The sequence below is a fragment of the Ornithorhynchus anatinus genome, chromosome 5, assembly GCF_004115215.2.
Source record: "Ornithorhynchus anatinus isolate Pmale09 chromosome 5, mOrnAna1.pri.v4, whole genome shotgun sequence".
NCBI lineage: Eukaryota > Metazoa > Chordata > Mammalia > Monotremata > Ornithorhynchidae > Ornithorhynchus > Ornithorhynchus anatinus.
Window position 1 is genome coordinate 52,245,891 of NC_041732.1, and position 21,619 is coordinate 52,267,509.

Below are 21,619 nucleotides of genomic sequence, written 5' to 3' on the forward strand. Positions count from 1 at the left end.
GGAGAGTGGTATAGGGATGTGCAAGATGCAAAGATGCATGGCACTGGACACTCCCTGTGTAAGTAGAGCAATGACATAGGAGCCCGAGAGAGTAACTAAGTTGACGTTGCGGCTGTTTGTTCATGAGTTGATTTTCCCCCAAAGGGAACAGTGTTTAAAAGCGAGGGGTTGATTCCTTAACCAAGGCCAAGTACTCTGTTTTTACCCAAATGTCCCAGACAGTATCCTCAGTTAATTGTAGATGAATTCATTCATGTATTTTATATAGCAGTCATTGGCATAGAAATCAAATAATAATGTTGGTATTTATTAAGCGCTTACTATGTACAGAGCACTGTTCTAAGTGCTGGGATATACAGGGTAATCAGGTTGTCCCACATGAGGCTCACAGTCTTAATCCCCATTTTACAGATGCGGGAACTGAGGCACAGAGAAGTGGACTTGCCCACATAGACAAAGTTAAAAATGCAATACATGAAGAAACCCAGTACAGGACCTTGTACCTGCGCATTACCACCACCTACAAATGGTCTCAAACTAGTTAAGAACCCTTTATTTTTTGGATTTTTTTTACATTTGATTTGGCTTGATAAAAGTTTAGTACAATGCCGCACATGCAGCAAGCACTCAAATGTCAGTGGTTGATGGAACAGAAAGAAGAGAGGAACAGGAAGGAGAGAAAGTAATTAGTTGATAGTATTTAATGCCTACTTTGCACCGAGTACTTGTCTAAGTACAGTGAATGGGTTCACAACATCCTTGCCCTCAGGGTTCTTCCGGTCGAGCGAGGGAAACAGTCACTTAAATATATTACTGGTAGGAGGAAGAAGGAATAATAATAATGATAATGTTGGTATCTGTTAAGCGCTTACTATGTGCAGAGCACTGTTCTAAGTGCCGAAGTAGATACAGAGTCATCAGGTTGTCCCGTGTGAGGCTCACAGTCTTCACTCCCATTTTACAGATGAGGTAACGGAGGCACAGAGAAGTGAAGTGACTTGCCCACAGTCACACAGCTGACAAAGGGGCAGCGCCAGGATCGGAACCCACGACCTCTGACTCCCAAGCCCGGGCTCTTTCCACTGAGCCACGCTGCTTCGTATTCAGCTACCGTCATCCCTCTACTCCATCACGCCCAGGCCCCGGTTTAGCAGTCACGTAGGGGACAGTGAGTAGGAGCAACATTAAGCAGAGATGGTGGTGCCTGGGCCAGGGAGACAGAAAGATGAACGTAGGAAAAGAGAGGTGGCAGGAAAATTGGGAAGATAAAGTGAGCAGGATCCTGTAATACTTACTTTGTGATCCTAGTAATAATAATAGTTATGGTATTTAAGCTCTTACTCTGTGCCAGGCACTGTTCTAGGGAAGCAGCGTGGCTCAGTGGAAAGAGCACGGGCTTTGGAGTCAGAGGTCATGCGTTCGAATCCCAGCTCTGCCACTTGTCAACTGTGTGACTGTGGGCAAGTCACTTCACTTCTCTGGGCCTCAGTGACCTCATCTGTAAAACGGGGACTAAGACTGTGAGCCCCACGTGGGACAACCTGATTCCCCTGTGTCTACCCCAGCGCTTAGAACAGTGCTCTGCACGTAGTAAGCGCTTAACAAATACCAACCTTAACATTAATTCTACGCACCGAGGTAGATACGAGATCATCAGGTTGGACACAGTCCCTGTCCCACATGGGGCTCACAGTCAATTAGACTGTAAGCCCGTGATTAGACTGTAAGCCCCGTCAGTGGGCGGGGACCGTCTCCATCTGTTGCCGATTTGTACATTCCAAGCGCTTAGTACAGTGCTCTGCACAGAGTAAGCGCTCGATAAATACTGTTGAATGAATGAATGAAATCCCCATTTTTCAGACGAGGTAACGGGCACAAAGTAATGAAGTACATTGCCGAGTAACGCGAGTGCCCGAGGTCACACAGCAGACAGGTGGCGGAGCCGGGATTAGAACCCGTGACTTCTGACCCCCAAGCCCGTGCTCATGCCACTAGGCCACGCTGCTTCTCAAGCTCGAGGGCAAGTCTTTTCTCGTAAATCTGAAATATGGTGCTGATTCAGGGGTACCGTGAGTTGATGATTGCCTGTATGCAGAACTGTATCTCGGAAGGTACAGTCTAAATTTCTTGCTGCTAAAACATTATGGGTAAAGCTTGATTTCCTAAGATGAAAGAGTTATAATTTTCCTAGATGAGAAAATATTGGAAAAATATTAATTTTCTTTTTATCATTTAGGGAAATGCAAGATTTGTAAAAGTGTCTTTCCCTACCATGCCTGCCGATCTCTCTGTCGATTATAAAAGTATAAGAAGTATGGTTACACCAGAACAGCGAGCCGCTGCACTGCATGATGTGAGTAATTTTGATCACGACGTCGAATCTATAGAAAGGATGCTTTAAGCGGTCTACGTGTATGATCGAAACCTCACTTTTCAGGATAGCAGGCGAGTGACCGGTTGATCTTTTTAGCTTATCTTTCATTTTATAATAGGAATAATAATGTTGGTATTTGTTAAGCGCTTACTATGTGCAGAGCACCGTTCTAAGCGCTGGGGGAGATACAGGATAATCAGGTCGTCCCACTCGAGGCTCACAGTCTTAATCCCCATTTTACAGATGAGGGAACTGAGGGACAGAGAAGTGAAGTGACTTGCCCACAGTCACACAGCTGACAAGTTGCCGAGCCGGGATTCGAACCCATGACCTCTGACTCCCAAGCCCGGGCTCTTTCCACTGAGCCACGCTGCTTCTCTTATGATTTATGGTTTATGATTCTGTGAAGCACAAATGACCATTTAGTCGCTATGCATTTTCTGTTTTCATTCAGGAACCTTCAGTGCTAGGTCAATTAGCTGTCTGAACTGGTTGTTTTTCCACTATTACCACATCGCGTTTCGGGCATTAATAAATTGTTTCGTGTTTCAATCAATGGTATTTATTGAGTGCTTTATTGTATACAAAGCACTGTACCAGGGGGTTGGCAGAGTACAAAAGAATAGAGTTGGAAGGCATGCTCCCTACCCTCAAGGGTCTTAGAGAGACAGACGTGAAAATAAATTTCACATGCGGGGAATGACAAAAAATAAGGATATGTAGCTAAGGGCTGTGGGGCTGGGATGATTATCAAAGTATTTAGGAGGTACACGGCTAAGAACGTAGGTGATATAGAGAAGCAGCGTGGCTCAGTGGAAAGAACCCGGGCTTCGGAGTCAGAGGTCGTGAGTTCGAGTCCCGGCTCTGCCACTTGTCAGCTGTGTGACTGTGGGCAAGTCACTTCACTTCTCTGGGCCTCAGTTCCCTCATCTGTAAAATGGGGATTAACTGTGAGCCTCACGTGGGACGACCTGATGACCCTGTATCTCCCCCAGCGCTTAGAACAGTGCTCTGCACATAGTAAGCGCTTAACAAATACCAACATTATTATGATACAGAAGAGAGAGCTAATAGATGAGGAGATGAGCAGTTAGTCTGGTGTACTCTAGGACTGTTTATAATTAGATCTTCTCTTTAGCCATTACTGATTTTTACTAGTTCAGGATTAAACAAAAAACCACCAAAAAAAACCCCTATCATCAGTGATTTTTACCAAGGCAGAACAGTTCAGTGGTTAGATTTTAACTTTGAATGTTTCTACAGAAATTCCTTTGGACCTGACGTACTTGGATTTGTTCCCCGACATTAAACATTGCTATCCCTCCCAGTCGATGACATCCACATTTCCACCTCTCGTAGCTATCTCTAGCTAAGAAAGCCGATGTTATCTCCATGCAGCAGTTATTTTGAATTCCCATCACACTGCTACAATCCCATGCAAACCAAACAAAATGGAGAGACAGGAAAAAGCAAGGCTCGGTGTCTAATTTTCATTAGGTCCGCGCTTCCTAGGCTGGGCGCGTGAAAGTGCTTGTTTTCAGCATGGCGTAGTGGATAGACGATGGGCCTGGGAGTCAGGAGGTCATGGCTTCTAAATCCAATTCCCCCACTTGTCTGCGGTGTGACCTTGGGCAAATCACTTCTCTGTGCCTCAGTTCCCTCATCTGTAAAATGGGGATTGAGACTGTGAGCCCCCTGTGGGACAGGGACTGTGTCCAACCCGATTTGCTTGTATTCACCTGAGCGCTTAGAACATTGTGTGGTACAAAGTAACCGCTTAACGAATACCACGATTACTATTATTATATAGCATATGGAATATTTTGGGGGGGAACCATTTTATCATCACTAAGTATCTAGAACTGCCCGATCGTGATTAAGTTGTCTTGTTTTTGTCCGGCCGTCTCCCCCGATTAGACTGTGAGCCCGTCAAGGGGCAGGGATTGTCTCTATCTGTTGCCGAATTGTCCACTCCAAGTGCTCAGTACAGTGCTCTGCACATAGTAAGCGCTCAATAAATACTATTGATTGAATGAATGCCTGTTCACCGCATTGTGGTGAGTGGGTATAAAGCAGTTTTGTTAGGTATTTTGTAATAATGGTATTTTTTTAAATGCTTAGCATGTGCAGAGCACTGTAATAAGCACTGGAAGGGAATACACATGAGAGTTCGGCGTGGTCCGTCTCCCTTGGGAGGCTCACAATTTGATTTTGTTTTTTAAGCGACGGTGTTTCAGATACACCTGAAATAGATCTTTTGTTCAGCACATGATTTGTAATTTTGTACTTGGTCTGAAGAAGTGAACTATTCAGCTTATACCCTCACCAGAGCCACTTGTTCTTGAATTTTTTCTCAAACCGAAGTTAGTATTTTAAAGTCATATAGCATATGTTTAACAGTGTGAGGTGCTTTATGTTCATTAGCACAAATTTATTGAAAGAAAAATGTAAAGGGGAATAGAATTCATGTTATCTGCTAAATTTAGGTATGATTATTCAATTTGTTAGCATGGAGGACTTACTGGGAATCTCACTCCAAAGGCCAGCTATAATTTTAATGTAGTTATTTTAGTCTTGGTATCTTCGTTTTCTAAACACATCTCACAGTTTATAGCATTTTCGCCTTCCTCCTTGAGTCCTTAAGTGTTCCTGCTAAATTATTTATTGAACTCCAATAAAGTAGGTATTTAAACACTGACCTGTTGTAACAGTAATAATAATAGTGGCATTTGTTAAATGCTTACTACGTGGCAAGCACTGTACTAAGAACTGGGGTAGATACAAAATCATCTGATCCCACATGGGACTAACAGACTAAGTAAGAGGGACAACCGGGATTGAACCGGGATAGTATTGTATGTGGTCTTCGACCATTCACTCATTCAATAGCATTTACTGAGCGCTTACTATGTGCAGAGCACTGTACTAAGTGCTTGGAACGTACACTTCGGTAACAGATAGAGAAAATCCCTGCCCAATAACAGGCTCACAGTCTAAACAGGAAAGCAAAACAGAACAAAACAAAACAAGACAACATTCTCAAGATAAATAGAATCATGGAGATATACACACATTAGCAAAATAAATAGGGTAATTAATAATATATACAAATAAGCACAGTGCTGAGGGGAAGGGGGAGAGCAGAGGGTGGGAGGGGAGGGAGGGGGCGAGGAGCAGAGGGAAGGGGGGCTCAGTCCGGGAAGGCCTCCTGGAGGAGGTGAGCTTTGAGTAGGGCTTTGAAAAGGGGAAGAGAGTTAGTTTGGCGGATGTGAGGAGGGAGGGCATTCCAGGACAGCGGCAGGACGTGGGCCAGGGGTCGTTTGCCACCCTTTGGATCTCCAACGAGCTTAGACAGAAAGTAATTTAATTTTCCATTTCCAGGATTCCCATTTAATGTGTTTTTAAGTCACTTACTACGTGCAGAAACACTGTGTCACATACTTGCAGTTGGATTTATCGAGCACTTACTGTGTGCAGAGCACTGTACTAAGTGCTTGGGAGAGTACAATATAACAATAAGCAGACACATTCCCTGCCCACAACAAACTTCTAGTCTAGAGGGGCAGACAAACATTAATATACTAGTATAGCTAAAGTCCTATGCTCTCTTCCAATAGGCTGCAGAGAGTCAGGCCCTCCCTTTGTTCGGCTGGTGGCCCCTCTTATCTAAAACAGTTGAATCAGGCTGCCTTAAATTTAAAGGTAGCTAATACACACTAGCACTGTCTTTGCATTTTCCTGTTTATCTGTGTCTGTGGACGAAATATGCAGTAGTAAATTGTAAATGAGATCCGTATTGCATTTCAGGATATTAGTAAAGATCCAAATGCAGAAAAGCTGGCTTTGAAATATCACCCTCAAGTGGCTCTAAATAGTCGGTCGTTGTTTACCCTGTTGAATAATCATGGACCGGAATACAAGGAACAGTGGGAGATACCGGTGTGTGTTAAAGTGGCATCTATTTCAGGTTTGTATCGCTACAAAACAAGTTTTTGTCCGGAGACATGAGAGTTCTTCTCTAAAGCATGTCTAGTATCCTTTCATAGCTCTTTTTTAATGATGTGATGACGTTTATTTTAATGCCTGTCTCCCCCTCTAGTCTGTAAGCTCCTTGAGATCAGAGAACATTTATACCAACTCTGGAGAAACTCCCACGCACTTAATACTGTGTTCTGCAAACAGGAATGCTCAAATACCATGGACTGATCGATCCAACAATCTTTACTGTAAAAGGAATCTATGAAGTACTTATAGATAGAATTGAAAGGAACGAATTCATTGTTTGTAGAATCACCCCTGTGAGGATTCCAGTAAAAAATCAGTATCCCACAGAATTTTTTCTAAAGGGTTTGTGCGTTCAGCAAACAAAATGTTTGTGTGACAGAATGTTTGCGAACACCTCCTAAGGCTAAATCCATTTGAACAGAGTGCCTATCTCAAGTTTGTATTTCTCTTATATGGAGGGAAAAAGCATATATAGATCATTTCAGGAAAACACAACAGGAAGAAGAGTGACCAGCCTCCAGGGCACAAATAATAATAATGTTGGTATTTGTTAAGCGCTTACTATGTGCAGAGCACTGTTCTAAGCGCTGGGGTAGATACAGGGTGATCAGATTGTCCCACGTGGGGCTCACAGTTTGAATCCCCATTTTCCAGATGAGGTAACTGAGGCACAGAGAAGTGAAGTGACTTTCCCACAGCCACACAGATGACAAGTGGCAGAGCCGGGATTCGAACCCATGATCTCTGACTCCCAGGCCCGTGCTCTTTCCACTGAGCCACGCCACTTCTCCACAAAGGGACCGTTTGCCAAGTCCCAATCCTACTACCCATCCCTGCCCCTCTGGGGCAATAGGAAAGATACTGATGGATAGTGATAGGTCATCGGGGCTTAGATGTGCTTTGCAGGGCAGATGAGATGGCCATAACTTACCATGGACAGGAAGGTAGGTTCACCCTCCTAAGTGCTCTGACACGTACATCGGTCGTATTTTTTGAGCGCTTACTGTGTGCTTTGGAGACTAATAATGATAATAATGTTGGTATTTGTTAAGCGCTTACTATGTGCCGAGCACTGTTCTAAGCGCTGGGGTAGACACAGGGGAATCAGGTTGTCCCACGTGGGACTCAGAGTCTTAATCCCCATTTTACAGAGGAGGTAACTGAGGCACAGAGAAGTTAAGTGACTTGCCCAAAGTCACACAGCTGACAAGTGGCCGAGCCGGGATTCGAACCCGTGAACTCTGACTCCAAAGCCCGTGCTCTTTCCACTGAGCCACGCTGCTTCTGTAACAGACACATTCCCTGCCCGCGACGAGCCTAAAGTCTAGAGGGGGAAATCTAGTCTTCTGTAGAGGAGTAAGGCCTAGTGCCTGCGGTCAGATCACGTGTTCTGTGCCAGACATCAAAAAGTGATTTGTTTTTTTCATCAGGCAATTCATTTAGCCTAGTTAAATTAATAAGGATTTTGTCGACAGTCTAAATAGTTCACTCAGTTCTCCAGCCCCTTTTTCTGTGCTAAATGCAAAATTGAAAGCTGGCTAATATCTTTGTACCTTGGCTGTCTTCCGAATCCCTCGGCAAGATACCTGGACACTTCAGCTGGCTGATGCTATTCATTTTTTTCTGTTAAAAATAGGAGTGGCGCATGTATTTTATTTAGCATCATTTTACCGTTAAAGGTGTTGAATCAGTTAGTAGGCATTTAGAAGTTGCCTGAAAATACAAATATTTCATTTCCTTTGGTTCCAGAACAAAGAACTAATTTTTATTTTCTCACAAAGACCATTGCAAATCTCAATTCGTTTGGAGCTGCTAAAGTTCGCTGTCTTCCCAAGGAGAAAAACATCCCAGAGTTGTTCTCGTAGTTTTCTGGAACATACTCCATTACATCTCTGAGAATATAAACAACTGCTCGAGATTCTGCAGTTAACATTGAATTTGGACCAGGAGTTCATACAAAGTAATTCATGAAACAAAGTCTCCATGCTGGTTAAAATGTTCATATGTGTAAACTTAGTAAAGGTGATGTTTATTCTTGGTATTCTTCAGTTGTCCAACTAGAAAGACATTTGTAGAAAATAAGTTACTTCATGGTAGTTTTATTCATTCAATAGTATTTATTGAGCGCTTACTATGTGCAGAGCACTGTACTAAGCGCTTGGGATGAACAAGTCGGCAACAGATAGAGACAGTCCCTGCCGTTTGACGGGCTTACGGTCTAATTGGGGGAGACGGACAGACGAGAACGATGGCAATAAATAGAGTCAAGGGGAAGAACATCTCGTAAAAACAATGTATTTGATCCTTTCTTCTTCAATGAAAAGTACAATTTTGCTGGGTTTTTTCTTTATATAAAATGCATTATATTTGAAGGAGCCAATTTTTCGTCAGGCAGATTGTGGATAGAGAATGCGTGTACCCTGTTGTACTGTATTTTCCCAAGCTCTTAGTACAGAGCTTTGCGCACAGTATGTGCTCAGATACCATTACTGCAAATGATTGATGATGGAAAAATAAAATTTTACTTTTTGTTGTCCTAATTTCATTGTCATAGTTTAAAAAGATTTTATAGTTAAAATATTAAGATCGTAACCTTATTTTTTTCATCTTTCTTTATAGGTTCCAAGTTAGTTAAAGTTGTTTACGTAGACTCCCCGCTTCCGAGAAAGGAGATGACAGTGAGGGAGAAAAACCAAATTTTCCATGAAATTCCTTTGGAATCTTTGATGTCCAAAAAGTCATTTATTCCCGTCTCTGCCGTCTTAATGGACAGAACTGAAGAAAACCCATTCCCGGTGAACGCCTTTTGCATTTGATCAGTTTTCTTCATATTCTATCGCACAATGCCTTTCTGCCATTGACATTTTAAAGAATTGTTGGCGTCTCACTGCTAACGCGACCTGGTGGAGAGTACAGGCCTGGGAGTCAGAAGGATCTGGGTCTAATCCCCGCTCCGACACTTGTCTGCAGTGTGACCTTGGGCAAGTCATTTCATTCATTCATTCAGTTGTATTTATTGAGTGCTTACTGTGCAAAGCACTGTACTAAGCGTGTGGGAGAGTACACTACAACAACAAACAGACACGGTCCCTGCTCATATTGAACTCACAGACTAGAAGACTGTGATATAAATAAATATACTATAAATTAACGTAAATAAATGAATAAAGTACAGAGATATGGGCACGTCACTCCCCTTCTTTAAAACCTCCAGTGGTTGCCTATCAACCTCCGCACAAAACAAAAACTTCTCACTCTAGGCTTCAAGGCTGTCCATCCCCTTGCCCCCTCCTCCCTCTCCTCCCTTCTCTCTTTCCACCGCCCACCCCGCACGCTCCGCTCCTCCGCCGCCCACCTCCTCGCCGTCCCCCGTTCTCGCCCATCCCACCGTCGACCCCTGGGCCACGTCCTCCCGCGGTCCCGGAACGCTCTCCCTCCTCACCTCCGCCAAACTGATTCTCTTCCCCTCTTCAAAACCCTACTTAAAGCTCACCTCCTCCAAGAGGCCTTCCCAGACTGAGCTCCCCTTTTCCCTCTGCTCCCTCTACCCCCTCCTTCACCTCTCCGCAGCTAAAGCCTCTTCTCCCCCCTTTCCCTCTGCTCCTCCCCCTCTCCCTTCCCATCCCCTCAGCACCGTACAGTCGTCCGCTCGACTGTATAGATCTTCATCACCCTATTTGTTTTGTTAATGAGATGTACATCACCCTGATTCTATTTATTTGCTATTGCTTTAATGAGATGTTCTTCCCCTCGATTCTTATTTATTGCCATCGTTCTCGTCTGTCCGTCTCCCCCGATTAGACTGTAAACCCATAAAAGGGCAGGGACTGTCTCTATCTGTTGCCGATTTGTACATCCCAAGCGCTTAGTACAGTGCTCTGCACATAGTAAGCGCTCAATAAATACTATTGAATGAATATATGCTGTGGGGAAGGGAGGGAGGACGAATAAAGGGAGCACATCAGGGTGACGCAGAGGGAGTGGGAGAATAGGCGAGGAGGACTTAGTCAGGGAAGACTTCTTGGAGGAGATGTCTTCAATAAGGCTTTGAAGTAGGGGAGAGCAATTATCTGTCTGATAGGAGGGAGGGCGTTCCAAGCCAGAGGTGGAATGTGGGCGAGCGGTCGGCAGTGAGATAGACGAGATCTCGGCACAGTGAGAAGGTTAGCATTAGAAGAATGAAATGAGTGGGGTGGGCTGTAGTAGGAGGCAGATACAAGTAATAACAATAATGTTGGTATTTAAGCGCTTACTATGTGCCGAGCACTGTTCTAAGCGCTGGGGTAGACACGGGGGAATCAGGTTGTCCCACGTGGGGCTCACAGTCTTCCTCCCCATTTGACAGGTGAGGTCACTGAGGCACCGAGAAGTGAAATGACTCGCCCACAGTCACACAGCTGACAAGTGGCAGATCTGGGATTCGAACCCAGGACCTCTGACTCCAAAGCCCGGGCTCTTTCCACTGACCCACGCTGCTTCTCTAATCAAGGAGGGATAGGATAAGTGCTTGCATTAATGTTGTAATAGATTGGATGGAGAGGAAGGGGCGGATTTTAGCAATGTTGTGAGGTAGAACTGACAGGATTTAGTGACGGCTTGAATGTGTGGACTGAGTTGTACATTCCAAGCGCTTAGTACAGTGCTCTGCACATAGTAAGCGCTCAATAAATACTATTGAATGAATGAGTGAGCGAGAGGAGTCATTTCACTTTTCTGAACCTCAGTTAACTCAACTGTAAAATGGGAATTGACTGTGCGCTCCATGTGGGACATTGACTATGCCCATCCTTATTACTCCGTATGCACCCCTGTGCTTAGAACAGTGCCTGGCAGATCTAAAAATATATTTTTATCCTACATAAGAATTTGTGAGTAAAGGGAAAACGTATTCTGTCATGAATTATTGAAATAATCTATTTGGGTGGATTTCAGCATTCTTTCTATTTTGCATGTCGTGGAACGCAGACTCACACTTACGACCTCTTGTTCGTTTTTCCGTTTAAAGATGTCTCGTGACGATAGTCGACCCCGAAGTGTTGAGACTTCTGTCCTCGGGGATTTGGGCTTCGATGATGATGTCACAGAATTGGAAACTTTTGGAGTAACGGCAGTCAAACCTTCGAAGACCTCTGATGCGTCAAGTCCTCCCGCTAGGCCTGTAAATCCTTCTGAGATTCTGATGGATAAGTTGAAAGTGGAGAAACAGCTGGTGGCCAGTTCAAGCAGCGGTGCTGAAAAGACTAAAAGCCAAGAGGACCGTGCATTTTCCAGATGCGGTTATGTCCCGGATCGTAGCCGGACTCCGTTTCCATTACACAGTGAGGAATCGATGAGGTCCGAATCTGATGATGCCTCGTCGTTACAGTGCTGTGAATCAGATGAAAATGAATCTGATGAAGAAAGTCACATGGTTATATTTGAAGACAGTAACCCAAAACTAAACAGCTTGGGAAAGATATATAACTCTACGAAAGGAGCCGATGTTTCGGAAACTGATGAGATTCGGAACTCGCCTCCTGACCGCGGTAGTGATACTGATGAGGAACGTTTAATTATCGACGAAGAATGTAAAAATCATGATCCTTGCAAGGTGCCTAACGTGTCTCCTAATTCAAATCCTACACCGGATTCACACAAGTCGTCTTCTTCGTCTTCTTCTGGGAAAGCTTCATTAGAAAGCGTGGCTGGTACTGCTTGCTCTGAACAGAGAAAGTGTATCTCCAAAAAAGTGGTCAAAAGATTATATAAAGAATGTGATCCAGTTGGTCAGATTTTGAAAATGCAGACCGAACTCTTAAAGCCACCTTTCAAAAAAGTTGCCGAGCAAACCTTACTGAATTTCGATAATCCGAAACAGCCCGTGGCTCCTTCAGTTTCGGAACAACCAGATCTTGGTGCTAACGGCACCAGTTTGCCTAAGCCTAAAAGGACTTCGGTATTTCAGGAAGAGAAGGAACGTATGTACCTGTTCAATATAATGAAGTGTATTCCCAAAAGGAATTTTATGATGTTTAAACCTTCCATTTAAAATTATTTTTTGTTATTTCTGGTGGTTTCTGTTGGCCGAGAGTTTGGCATATGGATGACATACACAGTGTTCATCTCACTAATTTGCCTTCCTCCCTTCTCCACTTCCTTTCTCTCTATTACCTGTTCATTAAAATCTTGGAATCTCGACAAAAAGTTTTGCCTCCTCCCCACAACCCCCGGCCCCACAACCCCAATTACTTTAAAATTAATTTATCTCACACTCTTCCAAACTAACTGACTGTTCAGTTGAATGTTTTGGGGGAAGGGATAGTACTTCAGAGTTTACTTTTGCCGCAGATGATGAGGTAATATATAAAGCAATAATCTTGATTGTGAGAATATGGTGTAGGAAAAAAACAATAATAGAACTGTCCTTGATTTTGAAATACACTAGTTAGATGGCTTTATGACACCAAATAAATGTAAAATGAAGTATTTTTATTTTTAAGGATTGCTCCCGGATGATCTTCAGTTTCTTGTTGAAGATAAATCTCAGTACGTCGCCCCTGCAGAAGGCAATGTTGTTTACAAATTATTCAGTCTGCAAGACCAACTACTGCTTGTCCGCTGCAGTGTCCAGAAAGTACAGACAAGACCGCTTTCTTCAAATCAGAGAAAAATCAGAAAAGTAAGAGTGATTTTGCTTGGAGGGGTAGATGACATCTGGGTTTTTTGTGTGTTTTTAATGGTATTTGTTAAGTGCTCACTATGTGCTGGGGTAGATTCATTTATTCAGTTGTAGTTGTCGAGCACTTACTGTGTGCAAAGTACTGTACTAATCACTTGGGAGAGTACGATATAACGTCAACAGACACATTCCCTGCCCAAGATGAGTTTACAAGCTAATCAGGTTGGATCCAGTCCCTGTCCCACTTAGTCTTAATCTTCATTTTACAGATGAGGTCATTGAGGCCCAGAGAATAAAAACAATTAATAATAACTATGGTATTTACTTACTACGGTATGGTATGCACTTACTATGTAGCAGGCACTGTCCTAAGCACTGGGGTGGATAAAAAGAAGTCAGGTTGGACACAGTCCCTGTCCCACCTGGGACTCACAGTCTCCCCATTTTACAGATGAGGTGACTGAGGCACAGAGAAGTTAAGTGACTTGCCCAAGGTCATACAGCAGACAAGTGGCAGAGCCAGGATTAGAACCCATGACCTGACTCCCAGGTCTGTGCTATATCCACTAGGTCATGTTACTTCCCGTGGTCTATTAAAATGTGGAGGTTACAATCTCCTCAATCCCCATGTTAATAATAATAATAATAATGTTGGTATTTGTTAAGCCCTTACTATGCGCAGAGCACTGTTAATAGTACTTGTAATAGTACTTGAAGCAGTGTGGCTCAGTGGAAAGAGCCCCGGCTCAGAGGTCAGAGGTCATAGGTTCGAATTCCGGCTCCGCCACTTGTCAGCTGTGTGACTGTGGGCAAGTCACTTAACTTCTCTGTGCCTCAGTTACCTCGTCTGCAAAATGGGGGTGAAGACTGTGAGCCTCACGTGGGGCAACCTGATGACCCTGTATCTCCCTCAGCACTTAGAACAGTGCTCTGCACATGGTAAGCGCTTAACAAATACCAACAGTATTATTATTGTTATTACTTGTTAAGCACTTACTCTGAGCTAACGCGAGGTTAGATACAAGATAATTAGGTTAGACACTGTACCTGTCCCACATGGGGTTTGCAGTCCAACTAGGAGGGAAGTAGGATTTCATCCCCATTTTACAGATAGTAATAATGATGTTGGTATTTGTTAAGCGCTTACTGTGTGCAGAGCACCGTTCTAAGCGCTGGGGTAGATACAGGGTCATCAGTTTGTCCCACGTGAGGCTCACAGTTAATCCCCATTTTCCAGGTGAGGTAACTGAGTCCCAGAGAAGTGAAGTGACTTGCCCACAGTCACACAGCTGACAAGTGGCAGAGCCGGGATTCGAACCCACGCCCTCCGACTCCCAAGCCCGGGCTCTTTCCACTGAGCCAGACTGCTTCTTGTCCAACCTGATTATCTTATATTTACCCCAGCACTTGGAACAGTCCCTGGCACATAGTGAGCATTTAGCAAACACCATTTAAAAAAAAAATAGTTGGAATTATTTTCCAAACACTTTTTTTTTATGGTATTTGTTAGTCGCTTACTGTGCATCAAACACTGATCTAAGCACTGGGGTAGATAGAAGCTGATCAGATTAGACACGGTCCATGTCCCACATGGGGCTCACAGTCCTAATCCCCATTTTGCAGGTGAGGAAACTGAAGCACAGAGAAGTGAAATGGCAGAATTAAAACCCAGGTCCTTCTGACTCCCGTGTCTGCGTTTTCTCCATTAAGCTACACTGCTTCTCTCTCTTCCCTGTTTATTGGGTAGATGGCACTTAAATGTGGCCTAGTGGATAGAGCATGAGCCTGGGAATTAGAGAACCTGGATATTAAACCTGGTCTTGCCACTTGCCTGCTGTCCATTCATTCAATAGTATTTATTGAGCGCTTATTATGTGCAGAGCACTGTACTAAGCACTTGGAATTTACAGTTCGGCAACAGAGACAATCCCTGCCCAATGACGTGCTCACAGTCTAATCGGGGGAGACGGACTCTGGGCAAGTGACTTAACTTTTCTGTGCCTCGGTTACCTCATCATCTGTAAAATGGGATAAAATACCTGCTTCTCCTCCCGCTTAGAGTATCGGCCCATGTGGGACAGGAACTTAGATCACCTCAATATTCAGCACGGTACTTGGTGTATAGTGAGCACTTAAAAAATACCACAGCTATCAGTGATTTCTCTTGTGTGGTTTTATTTTTGGTTTGGACTCTTTTTTGATTTGTTGTTAATTTTCTTTGATTTTGAGGATTCTTTATTATGAAAGTATTCCATATGTGTGTGTGGAATACATATATATATATATATATATATATATTGCTATCACAGTAATGTTTCCATTTATGTGAGATTTCTTGGTTTTACCCTTATGATCGTGTATTTCAACACTTGGTTCACTCAGTTTTCTTATACTCTGGGGATTGTGTTCTTGCAAAAACCCACGTTAAAGAAAATGCAGATTGTACTCATCGCGTCCAATGCAGCTTGTATGTGCCTTTCCTTTTGACACTGTGCTGCACTGTATCCAAAAAGGGCGCATCATCTTGGATGAATATTCCCCCTCAATAGTATTTTTTTGTCATGGACTGAGAGCAAGGCACTTATTAACCTTTTTCTTTTTTTAATTATTTGTTCAGGCACTTACTATGTGCCAGGCACTGTTCTAAATGCTGGGTAGATAAGAGATAATTCAATCGTATTTACTGAGCACTTATTGTGTGCTAAGTGCTTGGGAGAGTCAATATAATAAACCGATACATTCCTGCCCATTACGAGCAAACAGTCTAGAGGGAGAGACGGACAATATAAATAGATAAATTACAGATATATTCATATAAATAGATAGATTACAGATATATTCATATGTACCGTGTGGGTGGAAGGGAGGATGAATGAAGGAGCAAGTAAGAGGGGTGCAGAAGGGAGTGGGAGGACAGGAGGGCTTAGTCAGGGAAGGCTTCTTGGAGGAGATGGGCCTTCAATAAGGTTTTGAAGAGGAGATGAATTATGTGGCTCAGTGGAAACAGCCCGAGCTTGGGAGTCCGTGGTCACGGGTTCGAATCCCGGCCCCGCCACTTGTCAGCTTGTGACTGTGGGCAAGTCACTTCACTTCTCTGGGCCTAAATTCCCTCATCTGTAAACTGGGGATCAACTGTGAGCCTCACGTGGGATAACTCGATGACCCTGCATCTACCTCAGCGCTTAGAACAGGTCTCTGCACGTAGTAAGCGCTTAACAAATACCGGCATTATTATTATGTGGAGGGAGGGTGTCCCAGGCCAGAGGTAGGATGTGGGGTGAGAGATCATCGGTGAGATGGAAGAGATCGAGGTACAGTGAAAAGGTTAGAATTAGGTGAACAAAGTGCGCTGGCTGGGTTGTAGTAGGAGAGTAGCGAGGTGAGGTAGGAGGGGGCAAGGTGAGTAAGTGCTTTAAAACCAATGGTGAGGAATTAATAATCAGGTCGGATGCATAATCAGAAAGATAATCAGGTTGGATAAAGTCCCCGTCCCACATGGGGCCCACAGTCTTAATCCTCCTTTTTCAGATGAGATAAACTGAGGCACAGAGAAGTGAAGCGACTTGCCCAAGGTCACGCAGCGGGCAGGTGGCGGAGCCGGAATTAGAATCCGGTTCCTTCTGACTCACAGCCCCGGGTTCTGTCGGTGAGGCCCCGCTGCTTCTTGGAAAAGTGCAACAGAAGGGAGATGTGGGTTCTGGAGCCTCAAGAATTTTACAACCTAATCGAGGAAGGCAAACAAAACAAAAATTATACACGGGGGGGGGGGCAGGAAGAAGAATAAAGATACAACAGGAAGGATAAAAAAGCTGATTAAGTGACTGGGTAAATCTATCACATAGTGGAAATGCTTGTCTCGGTTAGAACCGAGGGTAAGCATTTTCTTATCTGTTATCCCTGATATGGTATTTGCTAGGTAATACGTGAAATGGGTGTAAAATGTTCAAACTAATAGTTTTGTATCGCTTCCTCAAACCCTTTATTATGTAGACTTCCTTTGGATGTACTGTGTTTTTATGCTGTTTGACTTATTCTGGAATTGTTAGTTTTGTGCCCGTGGCTAAACATATGATCATCCAGTCACCGGGGCATCACAGATCTGAGGCGTTTGCTGCCCCTGAATGACAGGAAATCATGAGAATTAAAATAGCGGAGTGACTCGGTCCGTATTTTACCCTTCATTGCCGCATCTGTCGTGTGTTTCACATAGATTGGTATGTTCTTCTTCATAATGAGAAGCAGCGTGGCTCAGTGGAAAGAGCTCGGGCTTGGGAGTCAGAGATCATGCGTTCGAATCCCGGCTCTGCCACTTGGCAGCTGTGGGACTGTGGGCAAGTCACTTCACTTCTCTGGGCCTCAGTTCCCTCATCTGTAAAATGGGGATGAAGACTGTGAGCCTCACGTGGGACGACCTGATTCCCTTGTGTCTACCCCAGCGCTTAGAACAGTGCTCTGCACATAGTAAGCGCTTAAAAATACCGACATCATCATTATTATAATGAAGAAGAGGGTAGGTGAACAAATGACAGAGTTTGGGTTCCATTTCTGAATCCCTCCTCCTTGTTTGGCAAGATGGACTCAAACCCGAGGATTTGGAAATTAGTCTAATCAGCTTTGTTTTATCAATTTTAAATTGTCATTTTTGGTGGAGCTTCTAGTAGAAGCAGGTTGACGTAGTGGCTAGAACACAGGCCTGGGAGTCAGCAGGTCACGGGTTCTAATCCTGGCTCCGCCACTTGTCTGCTGGGTGGCCTGGGACAGGTCACTTCCCTTCTCTGTGCCTCAGTTCCCTCATCTGTAAAATGAGGATTGAGACTGTGAGCCCCACGTGGGACAGGGACTGTGTCCAACCTGGTTTGCTTGTATCCACCCCAGCATTCAGTGCAGTGCTCTGCACATAGTAAGCACTTAAGTAGAGAAGCAGCGTGGCTCAGTGGAAAGAGCCTGGGCTTCGGAGTCAGAGGTCATGGGTTCGACTCCCGGCTCTGCCGCTTGTCATCTGTGTGACTGTGGGCAGGTCACTTCACTTCTCTGTGCCTCAGTTACCTCATCTGTACAATGGGGATTAACTGTGAGCCTCACGTGGGATGACCTGATTACCCTGTATCTCCCCCAGCGCTTAGAACAGTGCTCTGCACATAGTAAGCGCTTAACAAATACCAATATTAATCCCGGCTCCGCCGCTTGCCAGCTGTGTGACTTTGGGCAAGTCACTTCACTTCTCTGTGCCTCAGTTACCTCATCTGTAAAACGGGGATGAAAATTGTGAGCCCCACGTGGGACAACCTGATCACCTTGTATCCCCCCAGTGCTCAGAACAGCGCTTTGCACATAGTAAGCGCTTAACAAATGTCACCGTTATTAAATACCACGCTTTTTTTTAAGTAGAGAAGAAAGGCAGAGAACGACCGTTTGGCTAGCTTAGTATATAATAGCCATACTGTCTTGCAAACATTTTTGCCAGCTCCCTAAATGTTCCGCTCCCATTTCCATACCGGTTGGGAGTCATGATCCAATTGGCGTCTGGCCGTAGTAATAGCTTGGAGAGCCACAGAACCAGCACTCTGGATTGCATTTGCAGATGCTTTAAAATCATTAAAATCTGTTTTCTTTTAGGTCTTTCCCTCTTTCCCGGCTCCGAGGCTGGAGGCTATTGCTAATTTACCTTGTTGGTGGCCAGCGTCTTTGTAAATAAGACTAAGTCCAAGTGCATAAGGTATTTGCAAGTTATGAAAACTCTTCATTCATTTGCCCTAAGGCAGGGGTTCCTAAAAATTCTAACTGCAGACCTGCAGCTCAGCCATAGTACCAATCATTCCCTCTTCAGGACATATGTATATATAAATCTCTGCAAGTCAGGCAGGTCATGAACTTAAATTAAGAAGGTAAATGTATAAAATAAGAATAAAGCAAATGAGGGACAAATTTAAAGAATTTCAGGTCGTTCAAACGGTAGAAGAAAAAGAGCAAAAAAAAAGGATAAGTGGATAGATTCACGGAAGAAGGAAATAATAATAATAATGTCGGTATTTGTTAAGCGCTTACTATGTGCAGAGCCCCGTTCTAAGCGCTGGGGTAGATACATCGTCATCAGGTCGTCCCACTTGAGGCTCACTGTCTTAATCCCCATTTTACAGATGAGGAACTGAGGCCCAGAGAAGTGACTTGCCCACAGTCACACAGCTGACAAGTGGCAGAGGGTGGATTTGAACTCGTGACCTCTGACTCCCAAGCCCGGGCTCTTTCCACTGAGCCACCCTGAAAGTCAATCAGTAGTGTTTATTCAGCGCTTACTATGTACGGAGCAGTGTACTAAACCCTTGGGAGAGAACAGTACAACAGAATTAGCCGACAGGTTCCCAAAGTGCCAAAAGCCATGCTAGGAGGGAGTAACCTTTTGCTCCTAAATAAAGGGGGACTATTTAAATGTTGATCACAGAAATGGGGGAAGAGAATCGAATGGATTTAAGGCAGTCCCAGTGGCCAAAAGCAGCGTGGGCTTGGCCCCACGGATTGGCGACTCCCAACAGTCTCTACCGGAGCAGGGTCCTTCATTTATTCACTAGTATTTATTAAGCATATATCGTAGGTGAAGCCCTGGACTAAGCACTGAGAAAAAGTTTGAGAATTAGACACAGTTTGTGGCTCCCAAAGGGCTCTTAGCCTAAGACTAAGGTGGAGACGTCCTGGGCACAGATGAAATAAATTCAAGGAACAGCATGGGAAGCAGAGTGGCTTCGTGGAAAGAGCACGGGTTGGGAGTCAGAGGATATGGGTTCTATTTCCGACTCTGCCGCTTGTCTGCTGTGTGACCTTGGGCAAGCCGCTTAACTTCTCAGTTACCTCATCTGTAAAATGGGGATTATTAATAATAATAGTAATAATATTTGTTAAGCGCTTACTATGTGCAGAGCACTGATCTAAGCGCTGGGGTAGATACAGGGTCATCAGATTGTCCCACATGAGGCTCACAGTCTTCATCCTCATTTGACAGATGAGGGAACTGAGGCCCCGAGAAGTGAAGTGACTTGCCCCCAGTCACACAGCTGATGAGTGGCAGAGCCGGGAGTCGAACCCATGACCTCCGACTCCCAAGCCCGGGCTCTTTCCACTGAGCCACGCCGCTTCCCCTTTGAGCCCCACGTGGGACAACCGGTTGACCTTGTATCCACCCCAGCTCTTAGGACAGTGCTCGGCATATAGTAAGCGCTTAACAAATACCATAATTATTATTATTATCATGAAGAATAGAGCATGGTGGCTAGAGGAGCAAAATGGCAGGCTCCTTGCTGCTCGAAGTACAGCCATCACAGCTGCAGCAATATCCTCCCCAAACCCCGCTCCCGCCCCCAACGTGGCAAAGAATGAGACGTCATCACGCAGCCGAGGTCTTCTCGTCTTCCCCGGGCCGGGGCAGGGCCGGCTGGAAAATCCTGCGATGTCTCGCAAAGGCAGCCAGCCTCGGTCTAGCGGAGAAGGGTGCAACTGAGGCTCTGGCCGATTGCCGCTTCTCTAGGAGGAAATGAGGCCCGTCTCCCCCCCCCCGAGAGCAACATTTCCAGATGCTCGCTCGACCGCTGCAAGCTTCGTCGGCTCAGTCATCCCTTAATCCCGGCCTGAAGACGGTGGGCAGTGGGGCTCCAAGCCCCCGGGGACCTAGTAGATTCTCTGTTCTCTCCCCAGTCTCCCGTACCCTGGAAAGCGTGTGATCCTTCAGGGAAGCTAAACCGGCAAAGGGGGCTAAAGTCCTCTTGCCCACCCACCTCCGCTTTGCTGTCTTTTCCCTTTTCCAAGTTTCCAGCACCACCCAGTTTATCAAAAGTCATTCAGTAGTATTTACTGAGCGCTCCCTATGTGCAGAGCACTGGACTAAGTCCTTGGAATGGACAGATCGGTAACAGATAGTGACACTAGAAGCACTGCGGCGTGTCACGCCGTCGGAGCGTAAGCTGCTTGAGGGCGGGGAACGCGGCTCACGCTTCTTTTGAACTCCAGAGCGCTTAGTCCATTCATTCATTCAATAGTATTTATTGAGCGCTTACTATGTGCAGAGCACCGTACTGAGCGCTTGGAATGGACAGATCGGTAACAGAGACGGTCCCTGCCCTTCGGCGGGCTCACAGTCTAATCGGGGGAGACGGACGGACGAGGACGATGGCGAGAAATAGAATCGAGGGGAAGAACATCTCGTTAAAAACAGTAGCGAAACAGCGTATTGCGCTCAGTAAATACCACGTGGCTTAGCGGAAGGAGCGCGGGCTCGGGAACCAGAGGACGTGGGTGCTAATCCCGGATCCGCCATTTGTCTGCTGTGTCACCTTGGGCAAGTCACTTTAATTCTCTGCCTCAGTGACCTCATCTGTAAAATGGGGATGAAGACTGTGAGCCCCACGTGGGACGACTTGATCATTTTGTATCTACCCCAGCGCTTAGACCAGTGCTTGGCACCTAGCGCTTAAATTCATTCAGTAGTATTTATTGAGCGCTTACTATGTGCAGAGCCCCGTACTAAGCGCTTGGAATGAACAATTCGGCAACAGATAGAGACAGTCCCTGCCCAGTGACGGACTCACGGTCTAATC

The 21,619-nt window shown here is 44.9% G+C and overlaps 1 protein-coding gene across 2 annotated transcripts in view; it reads left to right on the forward strand.

The window, feature by feature from the left end:
* Window positions 1–21,619, forward strand: part of ICE2 (interactor of little elongation complex ELL subunit 2) — a 54,765-nt gene that overhangs the window by 14,684 nt on the left and 18,462 nt on the right. Inside the window, exons 6-11 of one of the 2 annotated variants that reach the window (XM_029066097.1) lie at window positions 2,237–2,353; window positions 6,182–6,341; window positions 8,999–9,174; window positions 11,385–12,336; window positions 12,859–13,037; window positions 18,654–18,753. In XM_029066097.1, coding sequence (XP_028921930.1) covers window positions 2,237–2,353; window positions 6,182–6,341; window positions 8,999–9,174; window positions 11,385–12,336; window positions 12,859–13,037; window positions 18,654–18,728 — 1,659 coding nt within the window. In that variant the 3' untranslated portion in view covers window positions 18,729–18,753. The remainder of the gene's footprint in view (window positions 1–2,236; window positions 2,354–6,181; window positions 6,342–8,998; window positions 9,175–11,384; window positions 12,337–12,858; window positions 13,038–18,653; window positions 18,754–21,619) is intronic. The other variant, XM_029066096.1, reaches the window with a different exon arrangement.